At 50.4% G+C, this 13,973-nt stretch overlaps 1 protein-coding gene across 1 annotated transcript in view; it reads left to right on the forward strand.

Moving 5' to 3' along the window:
• Positions 1-13,973, forward strand: part of fat3a (FAT atypical cadherin 3a) — a 185,159-nt gene that overhangs the window by 33,492 nt on the left and 137,694 nt on the right. Inside the window, exon 2 of the mRNA XM_029255890.1 lies at positions 9,533-12,844. Within this exon, the coding sequence (XP_029111723.1) occupies positions 9,550-12,844 (3,295 nt within the window). The 5' untranslated portion in view covers positions 9,533-9,549. The remainder of the gene's footprint in view (positions 1-9,532; positions 12,845-13,973) is intronic.

Below are 13,973 nucleotides of genomic sequence, written 5' to 3' on the forward strand. Positions count from 1 at the left end.
ATGATTCCCTTGCTGTGTCCCACGTGCTTTCACAGGCAGGCTGCTACGGGTGGGGGGGGGAGTCCCCGCAGGCCGTTATGGATGCAAGACCGCCCTCCCCGCTCCAGTCCCCCCCACGCAACCTCTGAAACCCCGTTTCCCCGGGCAGCTGTGTGAAGTGCCGTTGGTCTGCACATCGTGTCAGCATTGTTCCAGCACTCATTCCTTATGTATGTCACATCGGCCCCCCCCAGCAGCCCACCCCACTCCCTCTCCCTCTCCCTCGCCTTCCCACTTCTCCGCACTCTGCCCTTCCCCCCTCCTCTTATCTGAGAGGGGGATTGGCTCTGTTCGCTCCCGGCCGCGCTGCTGCAGAGCCAAATTAAAAGACTTGAAACAAACCAAGTGCGGCGCAGCTCCTACTTTGTGTGGAGTTTTTCTCTCTCTCTCTCTCTCTCTCTCTCTCTCTATCTTGCTCACTCGCTCCATCTCCCCGTGCTCCCCGGCACATTTCATTCGAGCGGCACAGGGTACGACGGTTAGCGCTGATCTTGGCAGCCGCTCCGAATTTGTTTTCCGTCCCCCCCGCCCCCGGTTTTTAATTTTCCTCCCCCACCAAGTGCACGTCGCCCCTCTTGAACCCGTGCCGCCACGGAGCGGGCTTACCGTGCTGTCCGAGCCTCCTGTCTGCGGAAGTGCAAGTTCTCCCGTAGGAGCGTGGTGTGCGTGAGAGTGTGTTTGGGAGAGAGGGAGCGCATCGTGTGCCGAGGGGCTGCAGTTTGTCGCCGGTGTCAACGGTGGGATCGCACGTTCGCCATGCGGCCGCTGGCGTCTCGGAGTCCGGATTCCAGTGAATTTCTCTCCCTGCCGGAGGTAAGCATCCCTGTCCGCTCGGTCTCCACGGCGCCGTCTGCATGCCGTGACATTTTTAATTTGCTTCACGCGATGCAGGAGCCCGGTTCTTCCTCCCGCCCCGCCATCGCCGAGACCCTTCCGTAAGCCCTCGCTCCTGTGACAAACAGTTGTTCTGTCACACTGTTAGGCCATTGTTTCTTTCTACTGTAAAGAAACTTTTTTGCGTTTCCGTGGCTCCGCCCCCTCTAACCACCCCCTGCCCCCCGCTGTGGAGTTTGAATACATCCGCCAGGTGACCCGCATTGGTAAGGGTTAAAGTTAAGCCTTGGTTAGTTAGGCACTGGTAAGAGTTAGTTGTGCATTGTAAGGATTACAGTGTAGCACTGGTAAGGGTCAAGGTAGGGATTAGGGTTAAGTGTTAAGGGTATGGGGTTGGGGTTAGGGTTAGGCATTGTTTGGGGTTAAGAGTTTGAGTAAGAGTTAGGGGTTAGGGTTAGGCATTGGTAAGAGTTTGGCAATGTTTAGGGTTAGTGTTAAGGGTTGGGTTAGGGTTAGGGCTAGTCATCTGCAGGACTAAAGGTTAGGGTTAGGTTCAGGTGGGTTCTGATGTGTACACCTTGTTGGAAGTTTGATTCCATCAATTCCTGCCCATATCCTATCGGCATCTCCTTTCAGACTCCGGCCCGACGGGGACTCTTCAAGTTCCACCCGGTTGAAGGGCACTTGCGTAAGCCGAAATCGGCACTTAATTAATAATTCCTTTATCGATTTGAGCTCAGGCCTCCTGAAGAGTTTAAACTGTATGTTTCTGACTTCTTTGGTGCAGCTCTACAGCTGTTTGTGTCTACAAGCTCATGCATTATGCATGTCCTTCGCAAAGCCCCTTAGAGCTGCTCTTCGCGTGTTACTTTCAGATTGCCCGTGTTTACCGCATTTTCTGCTCCCTGTGATAAGCTGCCCTATCAATGCCTCGGTGACCGACACCAAACGGCATTTGCTTAACCTTGCGGCGAGTCCCCTCCCCGCCTCGAGGAAACGCCTGTGAGAATGGGGTGTCGCGACTCGTTCAAATGTGAACGGGGTTCCCCTTACGCGCTTATCAATGGCGCCCAGATAAGCGTGAGGAACGGGCTGAATGTCGGCTGATAGCCTAATCAGATCTCCTAGTCCACGGGACCCGAGTAGGACGCACTCGCCGGGTTCTTTTCACGCTGGCAATCTGGGGGATTTGCCCGCAATCAGTTCGCGGTGATTTGCATCTCGATGCTCGGCGGCATCATGGGAAGGTCAGGTGTCGCATCTAGGAGCCCAGACCACAGTGTGTCCCTAGTTGAAATGGATAGCCCCGCGTCCCGGTCGGCTGTGTCCACATATGTCGATGTACTAGGACCACCATGATGACCGCCGCTCGGAGGCCACGCACTCCTTCATTCACATCTATTTACTTTCTGTCCACTTCTTCTTTTTCTCATTGTTTCCAAGAGGCTCATCGTGGAGGTTTTTCTGGACCAAATTAGACCGCGCTAGACTCTGCTGTCCTGTGTTGGACCATGTTGCACTACATTAGACCGTGCTATGCCATGGTGGACCATATTAAGCCATGTTGGGTCACGTTAGACCGCACTGGGCTGTGTTAGACCGTGTTAGGTCTCGTTGGACCACGTTAAATCATGACCATGTTAGATCATGCTGGACTGTGTTACACAATGTCCGACCATTGTTGGCCCTGCTGGACCGTGTGGGCCTCGTGGCACCACGTTGGCCACATTGGACCGTGTTAGAGACCATGTTATTCAACCATGCTGAACCAAACTACTGAGATGTTCACCTCATCTATATCAGAGCCTTTTTCTCCCTTTCCATCTTTAAAGCAAAAATCTGGCCATGAATCCCGTGTAGCGGTGAACCGTGGGGATGCGGTCCAGAACGCTTCCTTAACAGCAAAGCTCCACAACAACACGTCCCATATCGCACAATTATGGAGGTTCTGCCGGGTCAGAATTAATGCGCCGGGTACCTCGGTCCTCATTGTTGTCCGCTCATGTTTCCACATAAAAACAGAGGATCCCGTACAAACGCCATGCGAAACGGATTAATTATCTCTGACGCATCGGGCCTTTCACGCGGGGCTGGGAGAGTGTCGCTGACGGCTCTGAAAAACGCATTTGTGTCATTTAGGGCTGCGAGTAAAATAAATAAATAAAGTAAAATAAAAACACACGCCGGAGCGCTGGTGTGAACGCGGGCCGTGGGCGGGTGTAGGAGAAACTCAAAAATCATCCCTTTCATCTCGATGAATATGCACTCCCGATGCGCACGCTGGCTCCGGTGTGTGCGCGCGCGCGCCGCTTCGGACAGCTGTGTGTACATTTCCATAATATTCTCAGAAAAAATGCGCGCTGTGCATTTCAAACAGGACTGACTAAACATGTTTCGTCGCTGCGGTGGGAGAGTTGGCGAAGGAGAGTACGAGCGATGCGAGGCATGCGGCTCGGCCAAAGGCTGCGCTAAGTGACGAAAGTTGGATGTTAGGTTCGAAATGGTTTGGCGGGGCTAGGGGCTCGGGGGGGGGGGGGGGGGGGGCACCAGGGCTTTTGAACCCGCATTAGCATGATAATGAGGGCTGATCTGGAGACGGTACAGCGGTGTAGGGGAACAACCTTGGGGGAGGGGCTGGGGTGACCTCAGTGGGGGAGGGGCCTTCGGGGCAGCCTGGGAAAAGACACCGTCAGGTGGAGGAGATGGCGGGGAAGATTTTCAGGGTGTCGGACGCCTCTGATTCCTTGAGTTGTTCTTTGTGTCGCTTCACCTGCTCAGAAACCAGTGTAAAATTGGCCAAATTTACCCCATTTTTCTGCGTCTATCGCTCTGATGTTGTGATAGCGCTGGTGTGTCCGGATGGATGGATGATGCAAGAATAATCACTGGATACAAATAATGTAATAAGTACCACTGACAGCTCAGTACCACCTTTTACCACACTAGAGCTTCATGAGCATTGGCTGGAATGACCTCAAGTGGCCCCCTCCGCAAACGGACCAGTGTGTTGCCAAGGGTTTCCTTGTTCTCGGGCTGCCGTGCAGCAGGTGCAAGTCATTGTCCACCTTTGGAGATGATCAGCAGGTACATCCCTCAGCTGTCCGGTCTTTCTGGCAGGCCTGGTTTTGCCAGCGCCGAGACGCACACGGAGCCCGGCTGTTACACGGCGAGCTCCGTAGGAACGCGGTCCTCGAATGTGTTGACGGCGACTGACTGTGACGGAGGGGAACGCGGATACGCCTGTGACTGACACCCTCACTTGCCCTGCCTGATCCTCCCCAATACGCCCAGACACCCCAAGGAGGAGGAACGACGAAGCTGGTGCTGAAATGGTGTTTGAAAAAGAGTGTAAAACCAGGAATCGCCCTCCCCTTCCCCATTATGAACGGTATGGTAATCGTAGCACAATCATGGTATGATTATCATTTTATTACGACCAAATGGGCTCAGCGAACATCTGTCTTTGCAACGTTTTTTGTGATCCGGCTATTAATCAATTGCGCTCCCTTTAGCCAGTGTTTCATCAATGGATATTCAGTTTTTCATTGTCTTTCCCTTATTTTGAGTGTTATTATTGCACTCATAATCCTCATATTACCCGAAATACCTTTTTTTATTGTGGTGACCATTTTATTACTGGCCTCAGCTGGCATGTTCACGCTGATGAAGACAACTTGCCGAAACGCATTCGGGTTATGCAAATTAGTGTTGATTTGTTCTCGCAGTAATTTGCAGCAGCTCTGGCCACTGCTCCACCTGGTGGTCCACACATTACCGTAGTATGTTGTTGAAAATATGCGATGCTCTGCTGTTCCTCCTTCCGTCGCCTCCTGCTCTTTGTATCGGTCTCCTCGCGGACGAAGAAGATCGTTTTGTTGGCTCTTATCGGGAACAGGACTTCCCAGCGTGACTCGCGTTGTGTCCTCAGCCGCGCCAGAACGGTGGGGGGTGGGGTAGAAACCCGGGTGGGAACTGTAGCCCAAAGACAGAAGGGTCAGGGAGTGCCGTCTCTGGCAGGACTTCCCAAGGACACGCGCGTCCTCTTGTCTCAGACGTTTTATTTGTCCGCTTTGCTTTGTCTGGACGTCAGCTGTTACCCGACGTCTGCGAAGCCCTCGTGGGCTTTCGGATACACAGTAATGGTCTGGAATGTGCTGGCTTTGGAAAAAAAAAAAAAAAGCATAAATCTTAATTTGTAGCCGTGCTCTAACTTGTAGCACTTTCTTTTCTGCAGAAAATACAGACGTGACGAATTCACCGTGTGCATTTGTTTTGCTCCGAGCGATACCTCTGCGCAAGGCGCCTTGCAATGTTGCACCACCTTTGCAATTATTTGCCCATATATGCAGGTGGGTGATTTTTTGCTGCATCACTTAATGTTACTTTGGTCATGAGAACTACAGCAGGAGGAAGGAACGGCCTTAACATCAGTGCATCCAGCTGCTCATTGTTCTTTCACAACTTTACGTTTGCACGTACAGTATTCATTTATCAGACGCTGTTCCCCAAAGCGATGAACATCTCATAGAAAATACAATGTGTTCGTTACATGAGCAGGAAGAGACACTTAGATCCAGACGCGTGATTCTTAAGTGCAGTTAGTTTGTTTCTTTCCACCGTATGAACCAACGTTCATCACACGAGTAGCTGCATGAAACTCAAAATACTGATGATTCCCGATCACATTCCTAGTAGCTTTTTTTTGAGATACATATAAACATTTACGTTACATTACAGGAGTAGCTGTGTAAAGGATCGATCCGGGGATGATCTTAAATGTATGGTGCATGAACATTTACACCTTACATGAGCTTAAGAGATGATGGGCGAAGTGAGTCTGGAAGAGGTGAGTTTTCAGATCCTTTTTAAACGTGGACAGAGATTCAGCAGTTCTGAGTGAGAGGGGGAGGTCGTTCCACCACATCGGAGCCAGAACCGAGAACCTTCGTGCTTTACCTACCGGATTCCTAAATACCCTACGAAACATGAATTGCGAAAGCACGTCGACTCTTAATGCGCAGCAAATGTAACAATTACACGTTTGTCACTTTCTGCGTAACCTCCGGCACACATCGCCGAATTAAAAGCGTTTGCGGTGAAACGGCGTTCTCTCGGGGTTTTCCGTTCAGGCGCTCTTTTAATTTCGCCGCGATGACTCTTTTAAAATATGCGTGACATTTTGACCCCGCAGTTCCTCGCCGATGAAAGGTGCCGTTTTTGCGCGGAAAGCGCTGTATTACCTTATCAAACGTAACTCATTAGGCCACTTTAACGGCGGTCCCCCTGGGGGCCGTCGAGGGCCGTGCGTTAATTTTGGGCTCCGACACCTTTCATTAGCGTGTCTTGTACAGTGCTTATGGAGGTGTTTCCGTTTGCACCTTTAAAGCGTTTAAGCTCCAAGCAGGGTCCTTTCAGGGACACTGTGGTAATTACCTCATTCTTTGAGTCTTAAGTGTGACTAGGGGAAATGATACGGTAAACTTCCCACCCGTCACACCCTGTAGATATGGCTGGGGTGCTCCTCAGGGGTTCGATTCATACGGGTTTTAGATTATTCTTGAATTAGTGCTTTTGTGACACTTGACAGGCCAGGTGAGATGGTATCTCTGTTTATATATACAGTTATTCATCTGGTTGATGCTTTTCTCCAAAGCGAGTTTCAGTGTTAGGCTTTTTACACTAGCCTAATAGCGTAAATATTTTTACAGTCATAATCTCTAATCCAACCCTAGTGTTACATTTACATTTATTCATTTATGTGACACTATGGTAATGTGACTTACAAAATGAAGCCGCTTGTGGTTATTTACTCATTCATACAGCTGGTCGCGTAGTGGTTCGAGCTTTTGCCTTTGCCTTTGCCTCTAAATGTTGCAAGTTTGAGCCCCACCTGCGGCTTTAGTACTCTTGAGCAAGGTACTTACCCTAAATTTTTCCAGTAAAGTTACCCTGCTGTGTAAATGGGTAAATAATCGTAACCTTAAAACTGTCAAGTCGCTTTGGAGGAAAGCATCAGATAAATGTAAATGTGAAAAAAAGACAAACTCGGCACTATTAGCACTCGAGCAGAAAGGTGTCAGTCAGTTATCGCTCGAGGACACCGAACTAGGGTCCCTGGCGTTGCGTTGAGAAGCTTGTCGGAAGAATTCTGTTCTCTCCACCGAGGCTGCGAGAAAAGTCCACGCTGATGCAACGTCGGCAAGGATTTTTTTTTTGTAGAGATACGCAAAATAATGTAAGTAATATCCGGAGGCAAACTTGTTGGAGTTTAATGCTGAGTGACATGCTTTAGACACAACACGGGCGTCCGTGGAATGAACATCAGACACTCAATGTGGTGCTGTGGCCCCAGAAGTCGCACGTGCGTATAGCGCCGTGATGTGGGCTCCAGACCCTGTGAAGGGGTTTGCCTTTCAGATGGGCTCCTCGGAGACTCATTTCTGTGGTTTCCACCCTCAGGGGTGCAGGCATGCAGCACGTGTCCAGACACACAGGAGACAGGCGTGGACTGGTGCTGCGGAGATGCAGGCCTGAGAATCATCCAGCCAAGGACTGGATCACAGTGACCGTCCGGCGAAGTTGGACACCAGGCAAGGTCCACATCCTATGGTAGCCAAGTCAGTCCACCCCCATTAGGGGGTGTCTCCTCACTGGTGGAAGTTTGATCGTTTGCAGCAGGGGGAGGCTCAAAGCTGAGGAAGAAGACAGCACCCAAAGCCTTGTATGTGTGTGTGTGTGTGTGTGTGTGTGTGTGTGTGTGTGTGTGTGTGTGTGTGTGAGAGAGAGAGAGAGAAGAGTCAGGCAGTGCTTTGGCTCCGCCAGGTGAATCCAAAGCCGAGCCAAAAATGCGCATCTTCAACACGGTACGGGTGCAGCAGGCGGACGGCAGCTCTGGCCAAGCGCCGTCCGGACATCAGCGTCCGTCATAAAGTTACAACTCATGTATTATGGAGAACGTTCTTCCTTCGCATAACTCGGCGTGAAGGATCTTTTGAACTCGCCATCATTTTTAAAGCAATTTTTTCTCCCGGGGGGATGTTCTCCAGACCTTTGCGTCTGTGAGCGGCATACAAACCAGGGCCTAGAGGAGCGTGAGATAGGCAGGAGACGGACTTCATTAGTCTCCCGTGTTTGTCCAGCGGACCCCTATGCGTGAAGAGAGTGTTTATTCGGGCTGCCGCAGGATCGCGAGACCAAGGGACGACACTTCATTTCCGAAGTTAAGACCCTCTAACAGATGCCTTTTTGATACGACTGCGGGTTCCTCGCACTGCTTAGAGTAAAACCCAGACACCACCGTAGACCCTCATCTCTGTGCTCCTGCTTGCAAGGGCAGAGAAACTGCGGATGGATGACATCACGAACCGGCGAAAATATCATTTAATATGCCCATCGGCTAATTGGGCTAATTAGTACCAGTACAGCCGAACCAAGGAAACAAGCCAAGTAGTAAATTCTCATTAAAACCAAATTACTTGCTCCCTTTGTTATTTGCATTTGCTGTCTAATGCAGAGTTATTAATGTGTTTTTCTATGCCAGACAATAATACCAGTAGTGTTTTTTTTTTTTTTTTTTCTTCACCTGGAAGGAGACATTCTCTGCTCTCAGTGTCTGTCCACTTCACACTTCAGTTACGAGCCCGTCGTAAACGTTCGTTCATTTTCATGTCGAAAGTGCGCGGTCCTTCACATATGCATGGAACACAATGGGGAAAGTATCATGTATTCGGAACGTAATCATTTTTGAAGAGAAAAAATGCATTACTCATGGAATTTATTGTGAAATACACTACTTCGAACATGGTGAAGTGCTCTCGGCATTGTTCTAACTGTAATTGAAACTGACTTTAAAAAAGAAAAAAGGCATGGTTTTATTGTAGGGTTCCGATTTAGCTGCGGGTATGAAAAAGCACGTTATATTTGGACGCTTGAGGACAGTTACTAAAGGGGGGCGGGACGCTGTTCTCCTCCAGGCTGTTATTAGACGTGGACTCAAACACGGGAGGCTTTGCCAGTGGAAACAAGGGATCATCGTACGGTGACCGTCGTGGGTTTCCTCTATCTCTCCAAGATGGCATTTACCGTACCGTGGCTTCTCTGGGCTCCGGGAAGCGTACATATTTGTGGCCATTTATTTTCGAGTTGCCTTCGCTGTTTGGAGATAGAGGAAAAAAGTGCAACATTTGATTTCCAGTGCTGAACATGACCGAGATGATGTGCGTATGAATGTTTGCATTTGGCTGGACTCGTACCCGCGTGCTGCTTTGAACTCCCGTTGTGTCGTAACCGTTAGTATTTCGGGATGTTAGCCGTTTGTTGCGCTCAAATTGCTGTTGTGACATTTTGCATTTCCAGCCACCAGCCATACAATTATCATGTTCCTTCCTAGCGAGTTTCTGGTTTTTCTCCACCGTGCAATTGTAGCGTCATTTATAAGCGGCCCGCAGAAGTGATCTCACTGCCCCCGGTTGCTCGGCTACGTGACAAACCCAGCGCCACGATCCGTCTTATTGATTGAATGAATAATTAGTGGCTTGTCAGTCGCCAAGTTGAAAGGCCAAGTTCCGACCCGCGGTGCGTTTTTTAAACCATGCGGGATCACTGTATTGTCCTGTTGTCAACCCCTCCGTGACAGTCTCTCCCGCTCTCTTTGTTTCAGGATGGAGGAATGATGGCATGGCTGTGAAGATGGGCCCACGGGCAGGCATGCAGACCTTCCTCCTTTGCCTGGCCCTCCTGCTCCTCCGCATCCTCTCCTGCTGCTGCCAAGTCCTGCAGGAGCCCGGAGGTTCCCTTCCTCGGTTCCTCTTCACACACCCCCTCTACAATGCCACTGTGTACGAGAACTCTGCGGCGCGCACCTACGCCACGAGCAAGGTGAAAATGGGGATTACGCTCATGCACCGCTCGTGGGACATCAAGTACAGGATTACCTCGGGGGACGAGGAGGGCTTTTTCAAAGCAGAGGAGTTTGTCCTGGGAGACTTCTGCTTCTTGCGCATTAGGACTAAAGGCGGGAACTCGGCCATCTTGAACCGAGAGATACAGGATAGCTACCTGCTTACTGTGAAGGCGTCCGTGAAGGGCGACTCCCTGGAGACGTGGACGAAAGTGAATATACAAGTTCTGGACATGAACGACCTCAGGCCTTTGTTTTCGCCCACCACGTACTCCGTGACCATTCCCGAGAGCACGCCTCTGAGGACCAGCATCGCCCAGGTCACAGCCACCGATGCGGACATCGGCTCCAATGGGGAGTTCTACTACTTCTTCAAAGAAAAAGTGGAGCTCTTTGCTGTCCACCCCACGAGCGGGGTGATCTCCCTCAGCGGAAAGCTGAACACGGAAGACCAGAGCAGGTATGACCTGGAGATCCTGGCCGTGGACCGGGGAATGAAACTCTATGGTAACAATGGCGTGAGCAGCACCGCCAAACTCTTCATCCATGTGGAGCGCATCAACGAGCACGCGCCAGTGCTAAACGTGGTCACCCATGTGCCATCCTTTCTGGATAAAGATCCCGTCTATGCGGTGGTCACTGTCGAGGACCTGGATGAGGGACTGAACGGTGATATAGAGTCTGTGTCTATTGTGGCAGGGGATCCTTTGGAACAGTTTATTCTGGATAGGTCCCCTGAAGGCAATGAATATCAGCTCAAAGCGTCAGAACCCATAGACTGGGATAATTTCCCTTATGGGTGCAATCTCACTCTCCAGGCCAAAGATAGGGGTTCCCCTCAGAAGTTCTCAGCAGTCAAGATAGTACATGTGTTGGTGAAAAGACCCCAGCCCGTAGAGGTGAAGTTCGAAAAGGCAATGTATGAAATTAAGCTCAGTGAGATTTCTCCCCCTGGCACCATAGTCGAGGCTGTGAAAATTTTCCCAGAACCTGATGATGCGGAGTACGTTCTGAGTCCAACGGCAGATGCCGTATATTTCAACATGAACACCTTGACTGGTGTGATCGCCACAGCTCGTCAGTTTACAGGTGTAAACCAGGAGGTATTTGAGCTTGAAGTCGTTGAGGTAGACAGTAAGCTGAGGGCAAACGTTCGTGTCACTATCGAGGACGCCAATAATAATACCCCCATGTTCACCCAGCCTTCCTACGAGGTGTTCGTCAACGAGAGCATTGCCATCGGGACGAACATCCTCACAGTGTCCGCCGTAGACGGCGACAGAGGAGAAAATGGCTACATAACGTACAGCATCGCCAGCCTGCAGCCTCTGCCATTCAAAATCAACCAGTTTTCTGGTGTCATAAGCACAACGGCAGAGCTTGACTTTGAGTCGTCGTCTGAGAGTTACGTGTTCGTTGTCAGGGCCTCCGACTGGGGCTCCCCGTACAGGCGCGAGAACGAAGTCAATGTCACGGTCCACTTGGAGAATGTGAACGACAACCAGCCGCTGTTTGAGAAAATTGCCTGTCAGGGGGTGATCTCCCGTGATTTTCCCATCGGGGAGGTGATCACCACCATGTCTGCTATAGACATAGATGAACTGGAGCTGGTGAAGTACAAGATTCTCTCCGGAAACGAGCGCGGCTTCTTTGATCTTAACCCCGACTCTGGGGTTCTGACTTTGCGTAGGTCTCTCGCAACTGCCAATCCGAAGAACGGCGTTTTCAGCCTGAAAATAACTGCCACAGATGGTGAGAACTTCTCAGACTCCATGTTTGTTAACATTTCTGTTGTCCACACAAAGGCACCTTCTAAGAGCTTCAACTGTAAAGAAACGAGGGTGGCGCAAAAGCTGGCAGAAAAGCTGCTGAAGAAGGCCAAAGCTAACAGCAAACCCAAAATCGAGGAAGGATTCATAGATCTCTTTTCCGTCAACAGACAAACTCCTCAGTTTGACAGGTCTTTCCCTGCTGAGATAACAGTGCGAGAGGACCTTAAGGTAGGAGCAAGTGTGTTCAAAGTGAAAGCGGATGATGGTGACACCGGCTTCAATGGTCAGATTGTCTACTCCATCGCTGATGGTAACAAAGATAGCTGTTTTAATATAGATATGGTAACCGGCCTCATAACTGTGTTCCTTCCAATGGACCGCGAGAAGACCGACAGGTACCTTCTTAATGTCACCATTTATGACCTGGGCCTGCCTCAGAAGTCCAGCTGGCGCTTGCTGACCGTATTCGTGGAGGATGCGAACGACAACACGCCACAGTTTCTTCAGGAAAGCTACAGAACGGTGGTGCTGGAAAACACAGCCATCGGGACGGAAGTGATTCAAGTGGAAGCCACGGATAAGGATTTGGGACTCAACGGTGAGATTTATTACACTCTGCTGACAAGCACAACTCAGTTTGGAATTAACAGCACAAATGGAATTATTTATGTTGCCGGGCAGCTCGACAGGGAATTTATATCGACTTTTACCCTCAAAGTTGAGGCTCGCGATAAGGCCGAGAAAGGGAACCAAAGGTTTTCGGTGGCTACTCTGAGGATATCTCTGGAGGATGTCAACGACTGTGCCCCGACCTTTATTCCTAGCTATTACAACGCACGTGTCCTGGAGGATCTTCCCGTGGGCACCATTGTTGCTTGGCTGGAGATTCAGGATCCAGACCTGGGACTTGGTGGCCAGGTCAGATACTCGCTTATGAACGACTACAACGGGAAGTTCGAGGTGGACAAAGCCAGCGGCGTGATCAGGCTCACCAAAGAGCTGGATTACGAGACGCAGCAGTTCTACAACCTAACCGTACGTGCCAAGGACAAGGGTCGCCCGGTCTCCCTCACGTCCGTCTCATTCGTGGAGGTGGAGGTCGTGGATGTCAACGAGAACCTGTACGCCCCCTACTTCTCCGATTTTGCCCTTACCAGCTCCGTGAAGGAGAACTCGCGGATCGGAACGAGCGTCCTCCGCGTCACCGCCAAAGACGACGACACCGGGCGCGATGGAGACATCCAGTATTCCATCCGGGATGGAAGTGGCTTGGGGCGGTTCTCCATCGATGAAGAAACAGGTAAGCGCTTTTGGGACGAAGTTGCTGTTAAAGCTAGATTTTGGTTTGTCTGTGTGTTTACTACACGAACAAAAGGTCAACGGCATTCGCTGAATGCATTTAGCTCTCTTGTTCTTTGCTAGTGGGCTGTGAAAGAGCAGTTTGAGTCGGACATCCTCTGCCTTACGAGTTCCAAAGAGCTGCATACGCTGGATCGCTGCCTAACAGATGACAAAGAATCTAATTGTAGGACGGGGGCCGAAGGACATTTGTTCTTAAGAAGGTTTAAGCTATGATTTACAAGCTTAGTTTTGCTCCGAGAGAGCCGGGTGGCAGATTGAATTACTACTCCGGGGCTCCTTATTCGCGTTTAGTGCAGTTGTCGTGTCATTCCTCCTTGACCCAGACTTTTGACTTCTGCTTCCCGTGTTGGCGGCAGCATCCTCTCCTGCTAATCTGCTGGGGGGAGAGTTTGAGGGCTTGTGTTGCGTTGCGCTCTGCTGAGACTCTCTGCCATTTCTTCGCATGATGCAAGTCGGTCTGCAGGTCCCAGTCCACAAAGCCCTGCTAAAGAATTTATCTCGCGATCGCGATGGGGAAATTCGGTGCTTGACAATGGAGGATGAGTTCACGATCAAAGCATCACATTACACACCCATCACGCTGCATAAGCTCGTGCTGGAAATGGAGTAGAATGTAAAAAGATCCTTAGACGGGGAAAAAAAAAAATTAAATAGCTATTAAATAGCGTTGCTGTTAGAACAGTGTATCAGATGGCACAGTAAATTATCTTGACATGATGAAATTACCCTCAGATAGACTGCGAGGTGCATTGCCTGCCAGTGTGATTTTTTCATCCTGCGTGGGATTTTAAGGCGTCGGGAATGAGCGTGGAGACGGTGACCCTCTCGGACACCTTTCCGCTGACGACGTCCCCGACAATGCGGAATGGACACAAGCGGAGTCACGTTTCTGTTCGACACCGCAACCTCGCTGTCAGCGTCCAGCTCCTGAAGAGCTATTACAGCGAGTCGTACTGTAGCTCTAAACAGTGCTAAAAGCTTGCCAGGGGACGAGGGCTAAAAGCGAAATGGCGTGCTCCATTAACTGCAAGTGAGAGGCTCTAATAAAGAAAAAGAAGCTGCGTTTA

This window comes from Scleropages formosus, chromosome 10, assembly GCF_900964775.1.
Source record: "Scleropages formosus chromosome 10, fSclFor1.1, whole genome shotgun sequence".
NCBI lineage: Eukaryota > Metazoa > Chordata > Actinopteri > Osteoglossiformes > Osteoglossidae > Scleropages > Scleropages formosus.